General features: G+C 40.6%; 1 protein-coding gene across 3 annotated transcripts; it reads left to right on the forward strand.

The window, feature by feature from the left end:
• The first annotated feature begins 51 nt into the window (after positions 1-51).
• LOC124067049 (coiled-coil domain-containing protein 148-like) lies at positions 52-24,577 on the forward strand. 3 transcript variants are annotated; one of them, XM_046404077.1, is made up of 15 exons: positions 52-261; positions 1,140-1,224; positions 1,644-1,765; positions 4,907-5,010; positions 6,679-6,770; positions 6,880-7,031; positions 8,960-9,055; positions 9,225-9,406; positions 9,958-10,096; positions 13,009-13,215; positions 19,991-20,131; positions 21,503-21,621; positions 23,338-23,455; positions 23,646-23,780; positions 24,376-24,577. In XM_046404077.1, the coding sequence occupies exons 2-15, from the start codon at positions 1,170-1,172 to the stop codon at positions 24,517-24,519; spliced, it is 1,806 nt and encodes a 601-aa protein (XP_046260033.1). In that variant the 5' UTR covers positions 52-261; positions 1,140-1,169; the 3' UTR covers positions 24,520-24,577. The 3 variants fall into 3 exon arrangements, with proteins under 3 accessions (XP_046260033.1, XP_046260034.1, XP_046260036.1); XM_046404078.1 differs by lacking the exon at positions 1,140-1,224; XM_046404080.1 differs by lacking the exons at positions 52-261; positions 1,140-1,224 and adding an exon at positions 1,266-1,544.
• Positions 24,578-24,677: the final 100 nt, after the last annotated feature.

Below are 24,677 nucleotides of genomic sequence, written 5' to 3' on the forward strand. Positions count from 1 at the left end.
GACAGAAGAGATGACAGTTTCCCTGGTTACGCGTTTTGTTAGCCCTGCAGAGAGGGGCAGCACAAGCTAAGCTAGGGTACCGTGGGGAAAGAGCTGATGTGATATGTGTTGCGTTTAGTTATATTACGACGCCCTGCAAAAAAACCTGCCATGTTAATTTCATCTGGCTGAAGCGTAGTCCAAGCTAACTTACCTAACTGACAAACTGACAGCTAAAACAACTGCTTCTCCGTGACGCCTTTCCAGCTCACCTGACTTTTTGTAAGTTTTCGTGTGAATTTTATGCCTCGGTGTTTTTTAACTATAGCAAGGCTGCAACCAACCCTTGTTTTCGGGCCATCAATCATCTCCTCGAAACAATATAATTTATGTCTAACTTGTGTCTATCAACATTTTTTATTGACTGAATAGGGTTGTTTCGCCATCCAAGGTGATATTCACATTTGAAAAGCCGGTTTGTTGTTTTTTGTCTAAAAATTATTTAAACGATTAATGTAGTATGGAAATAGTCGCTTATGATGTTTTATCTATTAATCTAGATACATACTGTATATCTTTATCTATTCATTAATTAATTACTAATAATTTATGCCGCTATTATGGCCCAAATCTTATTCTAGCTTGTCATTTGGTGTTAATAGTGTGAAAAATCTGAAAAAAAATGAAAAAACAAAATATGTTTCTCAAAGACATGAGGAAAAAAAAAACTATTCACCATGGATCATTACAGAACATCACTTTTCATTTCACACATAAATTAAATCTGCTTGCATACTTCACAGCACCCTTTGCACATTGTACATCTTAAGTAACACAATGCCTGGCCAGAGTTTTTAGAAGTTTAATCCATAACAGAGACACAAAGATCTTCCAGTAGCATATGTGATTACACGTATATCCCTACCCAAATACTAAAACTAGCAATGAGATGATGATTTTCTTGTAAAGTCATGTAGACCTTGATTGCAAAGTTGGTTTTTGATGGACTTTACTGCTGTTGACATGGAGTTTCCTCTTAATCATTTGACTGATGCAACTAAGTACCAAGCACCAAGTGCCTGTGATGGTGAAATGTTGTCTTATCAGGTTTTGCAAAACTGTATTTTTGACATACGATGATATAAGTCTTTATTTTGCAGGTACTGTGGTGTAAATATATCTCTACAGTTATGACTGAGAGGCATTTGCATACATTCATTACAAAATACAGAGCAGAAGATGGTGGTAAGTCAGCAAAAATCGGTTCTGAAACGTTCATTTGCCGACTTGTGACATAGTGGCCCATTGATCTGTGGAGCAGATGTTCGACAGTATGAAATCCCCATGTTGAATTCTCCGGGTACTGTCAAGTCTTTGATGGTTTTCAGAGGCAGCATTGCCTGTGTTTATTCACCTGCCTCTTTGAGTCACAGCTGAACTTCTCAAAAAAGCCATCTGACACAGTTAGTTTGGTCTCTGGTATCCGCACCCCCACCCATTCCCAAATTACCCATAAAATCCATTAGCACTCAACTGGCGCTATTCCTCCTTGTTTCTTTATTAAGGTTAGCATAAAGACTTTACTTCAAACATTACAAGTGATGAGATTTTCAGCAGTTTCAGTGATCCTAATTCAGCCATATCATTTGCTTTCATCCATGCAGAAAAACTGACTCTGCGGATGAAAAATGGTCTTGGCAGCTCAAAGTATAAGCCAACTGAATATAGAAGTCTTCAAGCCATTATTGATGCCAAACGCCTGGAGTCTGATCTAGTTGCACAAAAGGTAAATTGTGGTTGTCAATAATATCATGCCTGTGCTTAAAACAGCAATTTTATTATACAATCAATTCCTGTTACATTTAATAACATAGTGATTCAGCAGCAAATGAAGAAGAATGCAACAACACTATGACATAAAGATTCTTTTCCAAAGAGCAAATAGTCTGTATTACTCACCACAGGAAGAGCTTGAACTGACAAAAACCTGATTTTTATGTGAGGTCATGAAACAGCATGTCTCCAATACTAGTAAATCCCATAATTTATTCCTGTTTGTCTACCTTTCTTTCTTCTCTCTACACACCACACACTGTAAAGGTATTTCATTCCATATGAAACAGGCATTGCATAACCTTTATTGTTTGTCCAACAACATGAAATAGACCAGTAATATCACTGGAATAGCGTTGCCAGTTTCATGAATATTCATTTGACTGCCTGCGGTTTTCTATAAAACAGTTTGAGGTTCATAGTCATTTGACTCTGAGCAGAGCAAAAAGTTAGTGCTGGGGGCAATGGAGATAAGGCTGTTAGACCTGCAGTGTTTTAATTACTAAACTGTGGCAGAAGCCTTTAAGTATCATTATGGTTGCCTATGGCTGCTTCCAACCCTGCTCTCTGCATAACCTAGATAAGACTGGCTATGTTCACATTCGGTTGCCCCGCTGAAAGGCACTCTTTCTGAGCATCTCCCACTGGTGATGTGATAGAGGGTAAATAAATGACCATGACTTTCCTCGAGCATGGGATCATTTTCTCTCTCCAGGAAAGGATAGTCAGCATTAGTAGAATCTAACTAACCTGAAAATTTTGCCTTTTGATAAGATTCTCCGAAGCACGGTACAAAACATAAAAATATGGCTGCCTTAAATGAGAGGGAAAAATATTCTGCATTGAATATTTAAAAATGTAGAGGAAAAAAAATATTACAGTTTAGCCATTACTTACAACAATACTAATAGCTTGGCCAAATTAGAAAAAACCAAAGTGCACAATTGAAAAGCCACACTCTTTGTTAATCCTTTATGTATACACAGGTTACTTTAATCTTGATTTCAAAATCTAGCTTCAAGTAAATAGAAAAGAAAAGCAAGTAAAATTCAAATACAACTCAGAATTTAAGGAAACAATTACAAACAGCATTTGAAGCATCAGAGTGTTTTCAGTGTTTTGGGGTATTTTCACTTATTTTGTGCATTTAGGCTCCTTCTCAGTACTGTGTGGACATAAAGGTGACTGACATCTCTCCGACTCCCTGTTAACTTTGTTGCACTTCTTTGGGAGTCAGCGAAGACAGTTAATACGTCTTGGTTCGTGAAGTTTGTTGACGTGATTCGTCATTCAAGTGTAGCTTTTACCATCGCATCTGCAATTTTGATGTAATTTGAGAGCAGTGACAAAATAAAGACTGTTTTTCAAGCATAGCCCTATAAATATTACACAATAAAACACTTTTTCCTCAGTTTTCAAAAGTTCTCTTCCACCTTTTCATAGAGATACATAATCTTCCACATGGAAGATATTTTGACATGTCAGAGGAGTAAAAGCATAGGTAAATTCCATTTAGCTACTTCAGCGTCAGGGTCCTGGACAAAATCACTCCTTATTTCCCATTTACAGTAGTGCACTATATTCTGCCATTTTATCTGAGTATCTGAATTCGAGTAAGTAGGTGTATACTACCTTATGCTGCACTCCCACAGTGCAATTGCAACACGTTTTATAGATGTGAGTATCAACAGTTGGACAACACCACACCTGTTGGTGATGATACAAAATTAATATAATTATTATGTGTGCATGCAGCTTACTGCTCACTACAGAGTAAACTGCTAAGTGTCTGTTATAAAAGAAGTCGTAAATGAATGAGCCATTGTTGTGCTTTTCCTACTGTGCTGTGAAAAAGGCCTGTGCCAAACAAAACATGTGTCAAGCACAATCCTTTGTATATAATAGAGGGAGAACCACGCATTAGCACAATATCGTTATAGTGAAGACATGTATTTTGACCGTGCTCCCTAAAATGCTGAAAATGTCTTTTCTTGATACTGTGGGGATGTCAATCTGTCCTGATTCTGTGTCTTTTTTTCCATTTAATATAAGATCGAAAAAGAGTGCATCTTAATGCTTTGTTTTATTTGGCTTTTAGTTTAGAAATCAGCTGATCTAAGTTAAGCTCCAGGCACAGTTTTTGTAACTCAGCTGAGTTGTATAGCAAATTAAGATCATCTATTCTACATTCCCTGGAACAAGCTTGGGATGACATCAATTTGGCCTTTTTCTTTCAGAGCACTAGTTTCAGATTGAGGGCTGTTGATTCCAGTAACTATAAAATGGATGTCGCCCTGTGGGCAAATGTCTGGCACAGTATATTCATACTCCTTTTGCAATAACAGCAGCAGCAATTGACATTGTGACGGCATAAATCAACAGCCTAACTCCTTTAGATTTCCTATTAATATGAAAGAGATAGCACTCATGTATTAGTTATGTGAAATTTTCCTTTGTACAATTATCTGAGTCAGTGGCCTGTGTAAGAAAACACTGATGGAAGACAATGAATCGCTGCACTGTGTGCGCTCCGAAGGAGGGCCTTGTTCTTTCATGATGAAAAAGGAAAACAAATGAGAGGAGATTAAGTCTTCTAACCCCCCCATAATATGTCTTATGCGTGTCATGCATGTTTCTACTTGATTATTTTAATTTGCTGCTGTTTATTTTGCTTTCATGCTTTAACAGTGATAATGTTTCAGTTGAATCACTCCAGTTTATGAGCCTCCCACAGACACAGCAATGCTAATAAGGTCTGAAGTAAATGAAGGGAATGCCTGTATAAAAAATATCCCTGATGTGCAGAGAGGGAAGGAACGTATCTGTAACCATATGATACAAATAGTTCATGTTTCAGCATCCATGCAGCATCTTGATTTATTCACTTTATAGTATAGTGTTATTGTATGGTGCAGATAACTGATGTACATAAATGCTTCAGAAGCTTTGTCCATATTAAGTTATTTTTTTGTAGGAGCAAATAAACATCAAGGCTTGAGTGTATTTAAAAGCAAACAATCCATTTTCTTTCAGTGCTTATTTCAGTTCCGGGGAATCTGTTTATTCCTGCTGTGCATTAAACCCTGTCTTACAGGTTCAAAAGGCTCGCTTTGCAGCCAAGGCAACCAAGGAGAGCTCCGTATTACGGCAGCACAGACAGGTGTGGAGCAGAGAGTGCCCCAGGCTGCAAAAGGCTGAGTAAGAGCCCCCCTATTACTCCCTGTCATTATCTGCTGCAGTTTTCTGAATCTGCTATAACATCACACAACCGTTCCACTTAAACCCCATTGATCCCAGACAGGAACCTGCCTGAAAAAAATACCTTGTAAAGAAGGCTTTTGGGGCTGTGCGGGGAGTAGGGGTGGGCAAAAGTAAGCCCAAAGAGAAAAACGTTTCACGGAGAAAATAACAAGGGAAGAGACTGAAGGTTTCAGCTGATTTTCTTGCCATGATGACATTGAAGGGAGAGAAGAGAAGCTGGGGGTTGGAGCTGTGTGTGAGGACAGAGGGGTATGCTGAATGCCTCTGGTTCTGTGTGCTGAGGCAGAAGTGTGGTGCTGGGGCCCCAGCGGTGTCATACCTTGTGAAGTGAGAAGGGCAGCGCTAGCTCTGGGGTGCAGCTTGTTTGGCTGCGTAATGACTGTGTCTGAGCCACCCAAGGTTAATGATGTACACAAGTGTGAGCCTCAGTAATGAGCCTAGTCATAAAGATGTGCCACTGCTTGCATCTCTGTGCGCATACATCTTGTTAAATTACCTTGGGATTCAAAAGCCACCTTGTCAAAAGGGAAAACAGGTAAATATATCTCTGTGGTTACTCTTCCTGTATTTATACTAAAGTCAACTGTGGTATCAGTTAGTAAGAAGTAAACAATTATGGCAGCATCTTCTGTTGGCCTGTTAGTATGATACATCACTTCTCACAAGTCAAGTTTGAGATAGTGTTTAATAGCCTGATGCATCCGAAATGGAACAGCAATGGTGGAGGGTACATTTATTTAACTACCATACTTGAACTGGCAAGAGACAAATTTTTTGCTTAAGCGTGTCTTTGGAGTAAATGTTGGATGCATGTTTTGATGGCTATGGAGTAATGAAACCATCTGCAATTAGATTTGTTTCCTGTAAACCTCACTTTCACCATGCAATTTGTCTGTCACTGGTGGGGAGGCTGTCTATTTCCACTTTGAGTATAATTTTGAGGTGCTAATATTTAATTGGAGTTTAGTATTCACTATTTAATGCCATTTTGTAGCATTACATCTACAGTTTCTGATCATTTGTATAATCAACAAATAATTGATGATGTATATTATGTATCTTGAATTTCCCTTGGGATCAATAAAGTATCTATCTATCTATCTATCTATCTATCTATCTATATTATTACAGGTTACAGTATCAAGCAGTATACAAATAGTTAAAATTAGCCCTGGGTTTACCAGCTGCGTCACAGCAATGCTTACATATCAATGCATCAGTAATATTCATTTTTCTGTGTTGGGACAATTTTTCACTTTTGGTATTTTAAGTATATTTTGGTGCTAATACTTGCCTACCTTTAGTTATAGGCAGAGTGAGTAGGGTTTGTACAGCATTCAAAGTTGGCCCCTCATCCCCGGCTCACTGGCTGCTCTTGGATACAGCTGACAATATGCCATCTAGCTAACACCATGTGCAGATTTGCCCAAATTTCTGATTTGCATTTTTTTTTAAAAAAGACCACATTTGAACCAAGTGCCATTATCTTGTTGCTTTTATGGGTTATCTACTGATGTATTATGTTATTGTTAATTATGAGATAAATTAACTAATGTAATGTGGTTATAGTGCAGATGGCCTAATCTTTCTGTCTGCCTGAAACAGGGACAAGGCTGAGAAAGACATCTGTGATTTTCTAGAACAGATCCAGCCAAATGGTATAACAGACACTGCCATCTTCTCACTTCAAGATTATGGTAAAGGACCATAGTTTTCAAATAGTATTACTAATTGTATCTCCATCAGTCCTTGCTGTTCATGAGAACTGTAGTAATAATGTCCTTATATGACTTTGTTGGGGTTCAGGGCTGGTCCTCGAGAGGGAGCGGGAGGCATTCAGGGTAGCCACTGTGGAGCCTGTTCATCAGCTCAAGGATGACCTGTGCTTCAGACTGGGTGAATTACAGCATCAGCAGCTCACTGCCCACCAATCAAACTGGGAACAAGTGGTACAACAGGTATCTGTGTGATATGAAATAAAGACATGTCTGAGTGTCCACAGCTGAATCAATTGCTTTAGTCTTTTACTGCATCAGGATTGAAAGATGAAATGGTTCAGCTTTTGAGAATCCTTGATCCACAGTTTGTGTCCTTGACTACTAGCGAGCCATTTAGGAATATTTTATCCCATCGGTGCACTCGAAGCCTTCAACAATGAATCTTAACTGTGCACACCCTCTGCAGGTACCAAAATCAAACAGTCTGTCCTGCGCGGCCAACAGATGGTTGAACTCTCCTGCTTGTTCACAACAATGATCTCAGCTTGCACACAGCATTGCATTCACTGTGCGTGAATCTCTTGTTTGTTAGGTATCCACAGTCCCAAAGTCACCAATGCTGCCTTTGACTCTGAGAGGCTTTTTGTGAGCTCTGGAGATGAATGCCGAGATTAAGGAGTAAGCAGGGGTCTTTAAAGACAGACATACTTGGAATGAACCGTCTGCCAGTCGCATTCTCTTCTCTGCGTGGCTCACTTATGCTTGTTTCTTTCCCATGACCCCCTCTACTCTTGCTGGCCCACAGCCCCTAAGCACCTGATTACATGAGCACAATAGGGCAATCCCACCCCCTGTCTTTTTTTTCTTTCATAACTTTTGTTCATTTGTTTCTTATTCCATCACATAACAAGTTCAGAGAGAGATCCCTTTCAGGTGCCATGTAATTGCACTTCCATCCCTGAGTGTTTTAAATAATAACTGAAGAGAAAATTGAGAAAATGGACTCTCTGTTAAGCACCACTTAACACAGTATGATATGGTATTAGATTTACCCCGCATAATGTTAGGATTATCATTTCTTTCAGCACACTTTATATTACTGATGTACTGTATAGTCCTTTAATGCCCCTCTCCGACTCATAGCATTTATGTGCATATAAAGTCCAAATTGTTTGAATGTTTGCTCATTCAGAATTCTTGTTGTTTGACCACAGTAAATGCACGGTATTGTTATGTCTGAAGTGCAACAGGTGACACAGCATTGTCCCCGCTGAGACTGAAGTGCTGAATTCTGTGTGCAAACTGAGCGTGCAAAACCACATGTGATGAGCGTCCAGCCACGGCTGTAATCTGCAGTCAAGTCCGTACTCTGCAGACATGACAAACATGTCTTTAGTGAGAGGTCAAGACCAAAAAACATGTGTTGCCTTAACGGATAGAAGCTTCAGTACAAAAAGCTCAAGAATTGAAAGAACATGTTTTCTTTCAACCAGTTTTGTTTTTCGTTTTAATCCAATCAGAAGAATGTTTTAGCATAGTCTCTGTTATTTTCCCCTTCTACCACTCTTCCACAATCAGTCCGATCCTTACAATTTTTGAAACATATCTTGAATGTGACTATTCCTTCACTATCAGTATAAATAAACACAGCTACTTCCATTTTAATTCAAGTTTGTCTTATCCTGTTCTGAAACAGAGGAACAGGTCTAATAATTTGGTAAGCGTTGTCTCCATTTATAACTAGCTGTTTTTCAGCCTTCTGATATCTAACACTCTGGAAAATAAGCAGCCACTGATTACTCTCTATTACTGCATCACTCCACTGATAACTGATTATGAAATTAGACATCTTAAAGAACAGCGGGGCCCTTAGTGTAACCACAACTGTACAGTAATGAAAGTGTTACAGCGGATGTGTATCCCCACAGTATCACATTTGTAGCCATAATTTTCAGCTGTAAGAGGAGTCTTTCTCAAAGCATTATTGATATCAGAGGAATAGTCAGGGCAGGACATTCAACTGCACAAATCTATTTAGACCATTTGATAAGTGACAGTTCATACTGGCCAATTTGATTTCCCTGCACAACATAACTGTCAAACAGTCATGTTTGTTTTCTAAGTCTGTGATTAAGACTATTTTTCTGGTTTTGTCCCCGAAACACCAGATAAACTTTGTTAAAGATCAGCAAGATGATATAAATTCAAAACTTCATGCAGAGTACGTGGCCCTGGAGGAAGAGATCGTAGGCCTTGGCTTGGAGGTAAGTTTCTCACTACTGGTTCTAGATAGTCCTTATATTTCTGTGCAAATCACCACTTTCTGCTCCTTATTATAGTTTATACTCAAGCTTAAGAAGAGATCGCTACCATGTGTCACTGCCTAAACATTTCATTATAAATCTCAAACATTGTTCCCATTGTCCACAACAGAAATATCTTCCCAGTACCTCAGATAGTCTGCTGAACACAGAAAACATTCCAGAGGAGGTTTTGGATTCAGACTGCCCTTACCCTGAGCTGAAGGACTCCCTGATCCAGGCCTTCCACTCCCTGTCAGAAACGTACCACAGGAGGTTTCAGAGTCTCCAAGAGCAACTGCAAAGAACTGACAGGTACGCCTGTAGACAGCTAATGCAAAGAAGCTTTGATTCTTTTCATAACTCTAAGCACTGAAACATTGATTCAATGAGAAAATTGACAGTTTTGCAGCTGAGACTGTATGTATTAAGCGTATGACAACAATCCCTTCAGTATCATCCTCAGTCAGAGAATGACCTAAACAGGCTCCTCAGTCTCCTCCGTCCTGCATTTGATAAACACATATAAAGGTAGAACTCCAATGCAGGCTGGGCAGATCAAGATGAAATATTAAAAGCTCAGCAGGACGTCAACAGTATATAGAGACGCTGTCGCTTTACTCCCCAGAAGAAAGCTGTTCAGCATGACAAATGTTTCTCACTAGGAGGTTGATTATATCAGTGTCTCAACGCCACTTCATGACTTGATTTTTATTTCCATATACTCAGCATATACGCTATGCTTCTTCTGGAAAATGAAATGTAATGAAACCAAGGAAGGGAAACACAGTGACATTGTCTCATCTATTTTGTTATTTATTTTTGCTTGTTTGATCACATATTTTCTGGGTTGTATTTGGTTTCAGGTTCTGTGGCTGGTGCGTAGCTGACCACCAACGCTTCCAGTTCACTTTGTCTCAATACACTCATGAAATACCCAACCACAGGGCACTCTGCATGGACATGCTTCAGAGACTCTTCCCTGAGAAGACTAGACAAGAGCTGGTCAGTACTTTGGCAAAATATGTTGAAGGAAAAGAAAACGGATTTAGTTGATTATTAAATTCTCTGGGAACTTTTTTTACTGTTTTCTGACATTTTTTTTCTGACTAAGGAATATAATATGAACTACAATGATGGCAATAATTGTTTATTCAGAGAAATTACACTCTCTTTTTCAGCGGAGTCCTGTTTGCACTCGCACTGTACAATTACATTCACACTGCCTAGTGGTCTCATATGCGGACCACTGAGCAATTGGAGGTCAGGTGCCTCCTCAAGAGCACTACTGCCCACAGCCCTTTTAATTTTTCTCCATACCTCTAATGCACACAATGTACACACCCCAATTCCATGGATGAACACACATGCACATACTGTGTAATGATGCACTTCAACACACACACGTACATCTAAAAATGTAACTCCCTCAGTCTGATGCAGCCCTGCAGTGTGAGCCCCCGACTCCCTGATCAATGTAGCTCAGTAGGCTGAACCAAGCAGACAGACCCACAGATGAGCCTGGACAATGATCCACTCAGCACGCTGCAGGATGTGTCATGTCACCCACTGTGGACAACTCGCTCACGCACGCCACCGCCCAGCATCGCCATGACAACCGCCAGCACCGCTCTACTCCCTCACCCGCACCCAGAGACCTGTCTTCATATCGCTTCCAGCTGGGTGCTGCATTTAGAGCTGTGATCGTTCAGGCTTTGGGGAGAGGGTGAAGCGGGAGGAATAGATGTGTTTCTTAACTGTCTTTCTTCACACTTTTCACTTCCTCAGAGAAAGGCCCAGAGTGGATGTCATGCTGATTCCACCTAATTCAGCTATTAGTCATAATTAAGATGGCCTCTGTACAATGGATAATCAGTGTCAAGTACAGACTGGGTTACAGAAACCGGACTGATTAAGTGCATAAACATAAAATTCTTATATTATTCTTATATGGGGGGACATTTTCTGTAGCTCAAATCTGAATTAAGTGAACAAGCATGACATTGATTGGCATCCAGTAAGCTCAAAGGTTTGTCTCCTAGTTGAAGTGAGCTCCGTCTGTGGCAGATATTTTTCTCGTGTTGTGAAAATAAAAATCCCATTGCTTCTATAGTTAGCACTTTAATTACAAAATCATCATGTCTACAGAATCAACACCTTAGTTCCAAGCTTTTATTATGTTTTTTTTTTTTTTAACTCCAGAGTGTTGAAGGTTGTTCCCATTTGAGCATTAATATTTTTTACTTCAATCATTTCTGGACGACTCCATCTTTTTATGTTGCTTTTGTCAGTCTTATTTAAATTCTAATGCAAGAAGCAACAGCTCTGTTTCATAACTGGATTGCAGGTACCACAGTTTGTGCAGAGTAACACTTTAAGAGAGTTGGTGATAAATCAGCTCTTACACTGTCTTCAGTTGCTTACAGAATCCACTGTTTCCAGCGTGTTCCCATTTTGATTAAGAGCGAGAAGAATCATTTTAGTGAGAACTTTTTTTTTTCAGAGTTTTACTTCATGCATAAAATACTTTCTTTTGTGAGATTGTCCTTTCAGTTTCTCTCTTTAACTTGGAAGAGAAATATCTCAAGAAAAGTAGACTAGAAGGAGAGGCTTCAGGGAGTTACGTTAATGACATTTACTTATTTTGCTTTCTTAATCCCCAAATAGTTCACCAACATAATTACTTGCAACAGTTTGTCTCGCGTGCCAATGCAATCCCGGTCAATATCACTGTCTCTGTACATAGAACCAAAGTAGAGCCTGTCTCTTAGTTATACCACCATCAGATGGCGATACTCCAGCTTGCTGAGAGTGGACATCTCCCTCTGCTGGATGGGGCTCTTTATTGTATATTATGACTTCTTCTTTCATGTTCTCTTATGACAAGTTGGAGGCCATAAGAGTACCAGCAGGATTTCAAAGTAATACCCTCATAATGTGGCATGGCAGTGGTATAAATAATTCATACCTCTCACCGTTTCGGACTATATCTGGAAAGTAATTTGTATTTTCTCCTTTGTATGGCTCAATCCTCATAGAAACAGCACTCTGCAGCGGGAATGTGGATGCAGCAGCTAAACTAAGTGTTGTGTCACTTTAAGTGTGCACTGCAGACGTAGTGCGGTGGATGCCTCCACATACAAACTGTTTGTAACGTGGTGGCTAAAGTGCACGCCTGTGTGCAGACACACATTGCAAGACAAGTGCAAACATGCATGCACACGCATGCTGCCACTTCTATCAACATAAGAAAGGCAAGGGTAGGGAAGGAGAGGACAAGAGAAAGTGAGGAACAAAGTGTGGATCTTTCTCAAGTTCTGAAGTTGTGCATTAATAAACAGGATTTGCTTGACTGCCTCTGGCACTTTTGTTCCATTGGCAGGCCTGTCAGCTCACTCATTTTCAATAAAACCAGTCAGCCGTCTAATGCCATCCCACCGTCAGTTAGCCGCTATTAGCCCATAGATGAATATCATTCCCTCTGTTCCAGCAAAGCAGCCAAGTGATGCAGCCTCTGTGAGCGCTGACACAATGATGAATAGCTACAGGCATCCCTCACACAGAAAGGAACTGTTTTCCTTTGGGACATTTCACAGCCAGGAGAGAGGGACCATTTTATACACCAGTGGAGCTAGATCTGACACAGAGGTTTTCTTTTGGTCCTGCTGCCATTACAGAGTATATCGTGAAGTGTTTTTGGATCTGTTTTCAAGTCATCAGTGACACTGTGTATAATACAACAGTGTCACCATTTGGGCTGCGATCCATCAATCTTTCACACCGTGTTCTTCATATTTAAATGATTTTTGTTCTTATACACTCCAATACACTTGACCAATTAAGACATGCCACTATGCCTCCGTGCCAACCCTTCCCATGTGCAAACTAGGCGTTCCTCATGCCTTTTGTCCTTCCAGATGGAGCATGAACGTGTGTGGGACTGGCAGCGCTTCACACAGGCACAGCTGAGAGTGATGACCCAGCAGTGGCAGCGAGATCAGGAAGAGCTGCTGGCCAGAGCCCTGGTCACCCTGCAGGAGGCGAGACATGCCCACCAGGAGGAGCTGGAGCTCCACAGATACCGCCAGCACCAGCAGGACATCTGCTCGCATCTCAGGGAGAAGGTTAGTAGACCTGGTAGACCTTCACCCCAGGAGCTGTCAGATTCCCAACTTTATGAGATGGCACCTTTCCTGTTAGCAATTATGCTACTATTCTGTGCCTCCCAGCCATATTCAGTCCCTGCAGGGAGAGGATCCTTAACTTTAATATCATACGTGCTCAATGTTCTGCAGCTCAGTATGAGCTCTCTGGTCTCCTTCACCATCACTCTTATTTATAAGGCATGTTCAATCACATTTACAGGTAAAGTGGACCTCTATCTATTTCCCAACTGTCAGCTATTGTGAGACACATGTGAGGTAACAGAGAGGCAGCAGTATCTGACTGCCTTTTTGTGTACAGTATATCTGCTGACGAGGCTGCACACCACCAGGCCGGGCTGCCTCAAAGCATCTCTTGCTTTAGCTGCCACTTGGGATGGGCTGTGAATGCAAACAAGCTAATAAGGATGGTCTTGCGAACATGATGTTGTTGCTGTCTCTGAGGGGTGCTAGTTCACATTCACACAACAAACAAGTTACTCATCTGAACAAACCTATGTGTTGCTGATGCAGTGCTGTACAAATTGAATTTGTTATGCCTGCCATTTTTTTTTTTTAATGGTGCTTACTTGCATGTCCTGTGGCGGATTAGATAACAAGACACAGTGATGTAGGGTTGTTTAGAACCACAATGACTGAGTCTAGTTTAGTCATATACCAGGACAAATTGATAAAAGGGGGCAGCATGCTGGTTTTCATTTTCACACTGTTGCTTTCCAGAAACAAGGTTTGAGGTTTGCTTCCTGCACACTTAGTGGAGTTAGCATGTTGTCACTTACCTTGCAGGGAATGTAATAATCACTCTCCTTTAAACCCCAATTGTCCCCAGATTTGACCTCATGTGGACACCAGCCCATGTTACATCCTGATTTATAGTTTAGGAAGCAAATTGAATTCGTGTTAAGGTTAATGGGAGGTTAAGCCAGGTATGTTTTGTGCGAACAAATCAACAAGCCCTCCACTGCGATCTTTCCTCAGGTCTCCATGCTGGGACCTCAGGAACAATAAATGACTGTCTCTCTCTCTTAGTCATGGCGACTACTCCCTGTACTCCCTTTTGCAATGTTTTTCCCACATCTGTGTCACACTTAAATGTTGAAATGTTGTTTGGATAAACGGGTTATTACAAACATCAGAGAGCCAGTAATATATCCCACCTCAGGCATTGTTTCTCTCTCTCTCACACACACACAGAATACATTTTTACAGTCTGTTTGAGAATGCATTATTTTTTTCTTCCTTTACATTTTTTCCGCTGTCTTTGATTTTAGTGTTAGTGTTTAATTTTCGAGCAAGGCTGCAAAACTGTGATATAATATTTATATTTCACAAGCTGCGCCTAACTGTGTGACTTGTAAACATAAACACTTCAGATACAACCAGCAGCACTCTGATTTACTGCCGCATACCTCATGGCTGACACCAAAAGCTCTCTCTAATGCTGGAACAAAGGTGGGGCTGGAAGCCAGTTTCAAAAGATGTTGACCATTGCTTATTTTTTTCTTGGTGTTTAAAATGAATGCTTCTTGCTTCATCTTCATGGAGAAAGGTGCTGTACTCAAGGACTACAATCTCAAGTGGCATTGCTCTGCTAAATATGTATGTACGCTCGGTTCAAGGGAGAAGAAAGAGATGATTGTGTTGTCCTATCATTATGAGTATCCATGAAAAACATCAGCTCAAGTGTATTTGCCACAAGTCTACTTAGAACTTTTATTTTTCAGCTTATTATTAGATTTAATTGGGCTGTTTTCACAGTATCCTTCAATGAGCTCTTTCTTTTACTTCTGGTGGAAGTGAACAAATTCAAGGGCAATAATCACGTCACATTCAGTTCTGTCAGAATGAAACTACTTTAAATACAGCATCAGTGACTGTGGCATAAAAAAAAAAGTTTTGTTAGAAAAAATACATCGCAGCTTTTTAAAATGAATCAGCATGTTATTCAAGACAGCAGTTTGTATCTACACTTTCTTTTTTAATGTATTTTTAAAAAAAACAGGGTCTTTGAATTTGAGTATAGGTAAACTTGCAGTAGAACATCAACTACACATCTCTGACTGTGGCAAACACATTTCTGGGTTTCCTTTTCATGGCTCTCTGAGGCAATAAGAAAAATAAAATCACTCAGCCCTTTTCATACCCGTGACTTTTCCGCATCTAAATTTTTTGTTTATCTTGTGCATGTGCACATATATGAGTTTTTCCCGTGGAGCCTCACAAGGACGCCTGTTTGCATCCAATCATTCTTTCCACTGCCTTTATCGTCCCAGCACAGAGACACTGCAGCGAGACAAGATGGATTCTCCTCCCAGTGCGTCTGCTTCTTTAACACTCTGTTTTCTGCAGCTGCTCCCTCTGACCCACGCAATTCACTCGTTCACCTCCCATGAGATCGGCTCCCCTTCTACACCTCTTTTATTCCTATTTTATTATGTGCGGTATATGGTGTGATTTGATTTTAGCTGATGACTTGAATAATGCAGCTGCAGGCTACCTGTATAAAGTGTATGTTTTATGGAGGGCTCGTGGTCATCGTATATTCTCATATCTGCAAGGAGGATAATGAACAGCAAGGACTGCAAACTGGCATGATCTTGGTGGCTGAGTCAGTTGTAATTCAGAGTGCATGAGAATGGGCAAATAATTACTATATAGTTCAAGTATAGTAATGGACAAATGTTTCAAATAGTCATCTAAAAGTAGTGGATAAACAGATGAAGTGGACACTTTTATTTAATTGACATGCAGTTTGTAATCCATTTAAAATTTGATTGGTGCCAGTGATTGATTGTTTTACTTTTCCAAGTGTGTTTCAGTCCACTTATTCGTACTTTGAGCCAGAAACTTTATTCAGAGCTTACAATGTTCAGTATCTTTCATACATTATGAGAGCTGTTAAACTTTTCAGTCCCATTCATAGTAATTAGACCCTTTCACACTTTTCCAGCTCATTCAGTATGTTAGACAAAAAAAAACCAACAAAAGGTTTGGAGCCACTGGTCTAGCTTCGTCACAATGATGTAAATAAATCGAGTTGCTCTTACATCAGCTTCTGTCATTAATAACTGCTTTAAATAGATTAAGAAGAGGAAGCACCACTGTGATGTGATGTTTAGCTGTGATTATGCAACTAATGTCCCTCCACGTCTTGTCTGTGCCTGCGTGGGTTCAGATGAGAGCATATCTTGGACAATTTTCGGTCAGTGCTGGTCTGGTTTTACCTCATAACAGGGAGCCCGCCTGCATGCTGCCAGCTCTCTTCTGATCGACGTGTAGTGAGAAGAAATCCAGAGCAATTGATTTCAGAGTTAGTGTGGACCCCTCTGTTTTGGAAAGGGCAGGACTGTCACCACAGCTTCCTCCTGAGAACCACACACAGGCCATGCAGAGATGACTGGCTGTTACTGAGTATACAGCAGTTTCCAAAGAAGCTCCAGATGTGACAGAATAAGAACTGCAGAAGGTGTGTATTGTGAAAGGTGAAATGAAATGGACGATTAAGATAATTAGTCAACATTTTGTGCGTGACATATGGTTTATTTCATTCCAAGTTATCACTAAAAGACAGACGCCTCTTCTTAAATCATTGCAGTGTTCTGGCTGCTGTAAGTAGCTGGCATTGTTCTTGGTGCTCCTGTTCATTCCAGCCTTTTATTCTGTCCTTGCTTTCATTTTGCCTCCCACTTGTATCTCACTCCCAGGCATCTTTGATGAGTGATTGTGTTTTCCACATGAGTAAATAAAGCCTGGAGGGATGACAGATTGTTGCAACATGCTCAGCTGGGAAAGGGATGAGCAGGTCAACAGGACAAGGCGACACACAATCGAAGGAAGAAGACTCTTAAGATTTCTTTCATTGAAAAAGCGCATTTTTCATTTCCTGCTCTCTGGAGTTCTTTGAATCATAAACAGCATAAACATTGCAGATTAATTTATTCCCAATTGATGTGTGTACCCTTCCTATAGTAATCAATGTATTCTCTAGTCACTGTGTGTTAGCAGATCCTCTGCCATGGAGTGTTAGTGACTAAAAATTACAGCTCTTCATCTCTGGTGGCTGAATGGACACGGCAGAGTCTCAGTACAGTTGAGACAGTGTGTGGGCTACACAGTGTTTCAGATGACAACTCTCTGAGGAGTTAATTGCTCAAATGTGTATAATTTTTCCTCCGCAAAGTGATGTACTTTTTATGGACCTCAGGAAAATTCTTATTGTGTCAGCTATGGAATTACGAACATAATTGCATAGTTTCATTTTTCCCATCTCTTAATGGACATTAGTTCCTGTCCCTTTAAAAATTCTGTAAATCCCATGTGTCATTATTGTCAGTCAGTGAAGCGGTCCCACATATGGAGGAGTTATGCTGTTCTGATGAAAGAACTGCTCAGTCTCTCCAGTTTGCTGCTCTAATTCACAGCAACGATACTGGCTGAAGATTTGCCTTCTTGCACGAGTTCGTACCTAATCTCTCATTAGGTGTGAACTCGTGCAAAACTCATATGAGCTCATCTGTTGAACATTTGAAGTTTGTCATTAAATGACCTGCAATAAAAAAAATTAAAAACAATGTGATGGCTGCTGCAACGCCCCCTGGCAGAAGACGTCACGATAACTGTACAGTTGTATTAACAAAAGCTTTGAGCAGGCTGCAGTGTGCAGATAAAAAGCCTATCATTCTTTTGTTATTCTGACATCTCTGCAGTCATTTTTGTGCTGCCATGAAAAAGGATGGTGTCCCATTTCCCTTTGAATCAAAGAAAATGAGATTCCAGTGACAAATTACTGTAGACTGTACATAATGACCATTTTATTCCCTTTGTGCTCCTTTAAAAGCCTTTTCATCTCTGCCTAAACAAGAAAGACATACAAAATTCATTCAGCTTTCAGTGGATCCAAGCTATGAAGATACATTTCAGATTGTTTTATGACCTTCACTGACCACTGCAACCAAACTTTGAACCTTTTGCCTGATGAGACTGTGGGGTGGAAAAAGACAGCACTATCTGTCACATTTTAGTTAGTGTGTCTTAGAAACTCACAGGCCCACCCATCAAGTTGTTTACACAGCCAGTCTCTCAGGGTCCTGAGGATCAAACATGCAGGTATCCTGTCAAGGAAAGTCCAGAGCTTGATGGATGGTCTAATTATGTGCGCTTGTTTTTCTCCATTTTTTTAAAAAACAAAAGCTTATTTAATTTTAATTTTATACAGGGGGAGAGAAGGAGAGAAGGAGTCAGACTCAAACCGGGGCTTTTGTAATTACTGTACATGGCCAGCTTCAATGTTCAAATCCTAAAGCACCAGGATGCCATGAAATATTAATAGATTAAAAGGTGTTTAACCCCTTTATATGAGCTGTATGCACAAAGAATATCTAAGATACTTTATAGGTAAAAAAAGGGGATGCCAACAATGCCCAGCATATTGCCAAGCTTCACTTTGTCAGCCTATGTTGAAACTTGAATGTGCTAGTGAGGTTTTACGTAGATCTGGTGTTTTGTTTTTGGGTTGTTGAATTTTTGGGGTTTTTTTTTGCATCATTCCTTAGACATTTCACAATCACAAGATTACATTATACAAAAGACAGCATTGGAATAAATGTCAACGCATTACATAATAAAAGCAGCGAGAACTCCAAAGCAGGAGAAATGGACAGTGCACGACCACTGGAAAGCAGTTACTCATATCATATGCAGCAGCATAAATATTGACACAGTGTTGTCACCATCGTTACTAGTCACTCTACTGGATTACTCTTCTGGTCAAAAATTGCATGTGGAACCCAATTTCAGGAAAAATAGAGCCCACATGAGAAAACATTTTGTTTCTAAACAACAAGCCTGTTGTATAGGCTGGATTGTTTCGAGTCCTCTCCCAGACGCACCACTGCTGCTTTTTCTCAGGCAGACATCAAATATGATTGACTTGATGACGCTGCTGGTGCTAATGTGTGTGAGACCACGTTAATTTGCTGTTTATTCCTTCAGGGATTCCTAAGCTCTGCTCTCATACATCTGCGAATCTGTCTGCCCAGCCGGAATGCAACACTTTAATACCCGAGAAACCACCGAGAGGCTGCTCCATAACGAACCTGCCACTCACTCCGCAGCAAATGTTGGACTATGTGTGTGTGTGTGTGTGTGTGATACATTAAGACTGTCTGTTTCCAGATATCTGGCTGATTGAGTGGAGATTGCTTACTCTGCTCACATATGAACACAGTTTTAGGGGAGAAACATTTCTGTGAGGCTGTGTCCATGTGTGGTCATTCCAATATTTTTAGACAGGTTTACATGAGGTTTGCACGCCTTTATAGTTCCATAAAAATCCAGGATCATCATGTTGCTTTACTTTGTTCATAAAACCCTTTTGGTGGTGTATTTCATAATCTTTTCAGTTTAAAAGTTGGATGGGTATCTGGGTGGAAGTGATTCGGTTTTTCTTCACTTTTTTGAACTGTATATAGTAACTGACCTGTGTTGCTGCACGGAATTGTCCTCACTTGAATAAATTCTGTTTGTAATGGGACTCTCTTTTCATGATTCAATGATTTGAAGGGTCCCGAGGTGATCTGAGACAAAGCACAAAGGGCAGTTTTTACACCTCAGGCACTCGTGGCAGAAGGGCTCAGCTGGTTGTCTCCCTGTAAGTAATTCTTATAAGTCAGCTGTTGATGGTCAATAACCTGCTTTCTGTTTTCTCGCTGGTGTGTATTTGCATGTGTGTTTGTAGCTGCGGCAGTGGCGGACCCAGCAGGAGGAGGTGGCAAAGCTGGAGGCAGTTATAGCCGCCAGACAACAAGAGGAGGAAGAGGCGAGGTTAAGGAGGGAGCAAGAGAAGGAGTCAGCCATCAGATCACAGCAGAAAGAAAAAGTAAACACGTCCTCAACACACCCACCACGATGAATGTGTCAGTTTCATCCAGCAGCACTCGTTTAATGTCACCACTTCTGCAAAAGAATGTGGGCAAGCTTTTGTGTTTAACTGCCTGGATTGTAAGGTTTATATGTGTTACCAGGAGGGAGACATGTCTCACACACAACTTTTGTATCATGTTATAATCAAAGCAAGTGACTGTAAGTGTTTTCCTCAGTAAACGGAATGTTCTATGTTTACTCTATATTTAAATGATATCTTTTTATCCTGTATTAACAGCATCCATATGTGGTGTGCATAACTTATTATCTCAAGGAAAAAAACAAGACAATTCACTATAAATTCATATGCTTCTTTATCATGCAGCTTGCCCACTTGAGATACACGCATCCAGCTCAGAACTTAGTCAGTGCAGTCCTCAGCAGGAGATCTGCTGTACTGTATATCTTAGTGGACAATAGGTATAGATGGGTTATGTTCAGATGGATGTTCATGGTGCATGGTGGTCCAATGTGGAAAAAAGTTTGTAAGTAAGAGTCCTACTGGCTCATCTGGATCCTAAGGAATTGGCAAACAAATAGCAGTGATTTCACAGAAAAGGAAGTAGTTCTCAAAAGCACCAAATAATATGTGGACCATCAGCACATGCTAGTGTGTGTACAAATGACTTCTCACAGAAAATAATGTGGTTGAATGCCACAAAAAAGCACTGAGTTTGGAGGTATTTTATAGAACCACAGGAAATTCTGTGCAATTTACCCAAACTTGTGGATACTTGCATTGAATCGGTTACATTGAAACATCTTGTTGGGACATGGAGGGCTCTGTTTAAAATAAAACCATGTTACCACACTGCAGCCATTTGATGAAATGACAATAGCTTCAAGTCGCTTGCCGTTAATGGCCACATTGTTTGAAGGATTTAATTGTGGGCACACACGGAGATCAAATTGAAAGCAATTATCTGGTTCTTCGGATCATTCAGTTCAGTTATTGTACTCACAGGTACAACAATACCAGAAAGTACGTGTGTGTGTGTGTGTGTGTGTCTGTCTGACTGTTTAATTAACTCTCTCCTCAGGGGTCTGCTAGAAGAGCAGGGGCAGCCTGAGACACTCTCTGATTAATGAGCACATTTAGGCTGCATTGGATTCCATATAATTTAGCACAATAGTCTGTCAGACTTTGAAATATCATCTCATTCCCTCTATTTACACTTATCTGATTCCTGCTCTGTCACAATCAATAGGACATGACGATCCTAAAAAGTTCCGTAGGAGTCACGTTAGTGGGAGTGTGACTACTGATCTTGTGGCTGCTGTTAACTTTTGCTCGTTATTTTTTTGTAAACTGTTGCTTTTCCCCCAGGTCAGGCAGTTTTATTTAAAGCAGAAGAAGAGGATGGAGGTGCTGGAACAGAGGGATCAAGAGAGACTTGCTAATCTGAGGAGAGTTATGGGAGAACAGGCGAGGCGAGATAAAGAGAGGTGATTGTTGCACCATGGCATCATGACTTTTTAAAAGGGTCCCTAAATGATCTGCCAACAAACAACCCTAAAAATGTTCTTGTTGGATGAGACATGCATCTATTGGCTTACAATGGCTTGTAACTGCAGATTTTTACATATACATATGTATGCTTTCAAAATTATTAACACCACACTCCATAAATTGTCAAATCAATTTGACATGTCAACAAATCAACAGCAAACGTGTTGCATTTTGAAAAGTATGGCATCTGTCAAGAATGTATCCCGAGGCAAAATCTCAAAAATGGCAGTCAGGTGGTGGTCCAAAACAATATTCTTTTAATTTTAACAAAAGAAACTCAAAACTGGCACACACCTACTGTGGCACAAGGATCAACAAAAAAAAAATACTACAAAATGCTGTGGCAAATAACATGGCGAGACAAGACAAGAAAATCCTGGCATGAACACAGAAAACAACCTGACAAAGAGTGACGAGGAAGGCGAGGACTAAATAGACAACATAACGAGACACAGATGAAACACATTAGGAGGGAGAAAGCAATCAGGATAAACTAAAGCAAAGGTACATGAAACAGACACACAGGGGAAGTGACACTTTCAAAATAAAACAGGACATGACAAGAAACCTGGAACACAATACATGGAAACACATGACAAGACACACATGAAACATGACACATGGATCAAAAATCAAAAGACAGAACATAACCAAAACTAACACGGCGTGACAGCATCAAGCGTAGGTTGACAGCTTCCACTCTTCTGGGAAGGCTTTCAACAAGATTTTGGAGTGTCTCTGTGGGATTTTTTTCCCCATTCATGCAATAGAGCATTTGTGAGGTCAGACACTGATGTTGGATGAAAAGGTGTGATTTGCAATCGCAATCCTTACTCGTTCCAGTTCATCCTAAAGGTGTTGGATAGGGTTGAAGTCAGGACTCTGCGGGTCAGTCAAGTTCTTCCACACCAAACTCATCCAACCATGTCTTTATGGACGTTTCTTTGTGCACTGGGGAACAAAGTCATGCTGGAATAGAAAAGGGCCTTCAACGACCTGTTACCACAAAGTTGGAAGCATAGCATTGTCCAAAATGTCTCAGTATGCTGAAGCATTAAGATTTCCCTTCACTGTAGATAATGGACCAAGTCCAACATCTGAAAAACAGCCCCATAAAGAAGTCTGTTTTGTGGATTTCCATGTAATGGAAAGGCACAAAAGGTCACAAAAATATCTGTATTTCATGACCCCAGATTTCCTCAACTTCATGCACATTATAAGTAACTGAACAGGAAATCTTATTTTTGCTTACTTCCATTGCTGCAGTGATGTAGAAGCGAAGTCCAGACTGCATCAGTACATCACTTTTTCACCCAGAGAGGGCAGAGCTTTTTACCTGTTAAGTTACTCTTTAAACATAGAGAATTCTGCTTTTAAAACATATCATGTTTGGTGCGGCTTGCTTAGCATTTCTGTGCAGACACTCACAGAGGCTGGCATTAATATCAGATAATAGTGTTGACTCATGGGAGGCTGAGAAAGAGATAAAAACCGATGATGGGAGAGGAGCTGAGCTCTGGCAGCTCCATAAAATCCTCCACAGCCCGGAGGATTGCTGTGTCAGGAGTGATAGGTAATGTTGGCCATGGCAGTGGCAGTGGAAGAGAGGGGCTGCTTAGGTCTGATGTCCACACCCTCTGTGCTCCCCCCAGGGTGCAGTTTCGGGCAGATGTGTTGCAGCAGCGAAGACAGGAGAGGGAGACGCAGGAGCTCGAGCGGCAGAGAGATGAAGAAGAGAAACAGAATCGTCTGGAAGCTCTGAGAAACCAGGTGGATTGTTATCTGCTCTTAACCTTTTCGACCACTCTGATTTTCTCGGCCAGTTGTAATGACCCTCAAGGGGAGGCTTGCTGTCATCCTTATCTGTGTCGAGGCATCACTGCCACCCTATGGCAGTTAGTAGGAAGACAATTGTATGTTGTTGCTTTATTTAGGTTTTTTTTCCCACTATTTATCTCAGATTGGAGTGGTGGCAGAAGCAGACCCGGAGAGGATGATGGCAGACACGGAGGCCTGGAAGAATCGCCACTTAAATATAAAGGAGTCTGAGCTCCAAAGGCCCCTCTACAGTATTAACACGTACACGGACACACAGGTGAAGCATGATAACACCTACCCTCCCATGACCTTTAGCTTTGTGGGATTACAAAAGCTATACAGCTGTATGGTCACATTGCCCCATGCTCCCTATCTATGCTCTCCATATCATGAGCCTGCGAAGACCTCTTTCCCTAGTTCCCTTGATGATATTCAGCCATTTACATGATGTTTAGTTTCATCTTGTGTCAGACTGGCCCAGTGACCCATGCGGTGGCGGAAAATTATGCAAGCTGGTTGGCTGATCAAACAATGTTTGTACTCATCTCATAGAAATTGATCAACTTTATACTGGACCTCAAGGCCATCCAGTTAGTTAGTGTACTTTAGAGTGTGTGTGTGTGTGTGTGTGTGTGTGTGTGGTTTTGTTATCATTGCACAGCACAGGTTGGAATTTGTGTTATTGTGTAACACAGGAAATGACTAATGATTTTCAAATTGTGCAAATCTTCTCCTCCAATACCAAACCATGAAGGGTTAATGATTATTCTTGTTTCCAGTATTAAATGTCTAGTAAACCATGAAAACAAACAATGGCAATAGTGTGTGTGTGATATCTTTTTTTATTGTGTGTTTTTATTGCTCTCTTCCAGATTGTGGCTGATCCGAGAGTGCGGGTTGAGCAGGCCCTGCGGGAGGCTGGTCTGCAACATAGTCATTATGCCAAAGAGGTTCTGTCTGTTATCAGGCCACCAAAACCACCTAGACGAGATACCAAATCCATAATCAAATTCTGACCAGGTGCTTGTTTGGGGTCGCACTGACCCTTGTTCTTGTGAGCTTGTGAGCTTCATATTAAATGCAAATAATACATTTTGGAGAGATCACGCCGTTGGGTACAAAAGCTGCTGAAATTGATATTCGGGAGTATTGACCACCAAGTGACACAAGGCGA

The sequence above is a fragment of the Scatophagus argus genome, chromosome 11, assembly GCF_020382885.2.
Source record: "Scatophagus argus isolate fScaArg1 chromosome 11, fScaArg1.pri, whole genome shotgun sequence".
NCBI classification, from domain to species: domain Eukaryota; kingdom Metazoa; phylum Chordata; class Actinopteri; family Scatophagidae; genus Scatophagus; species Scatophagus argus.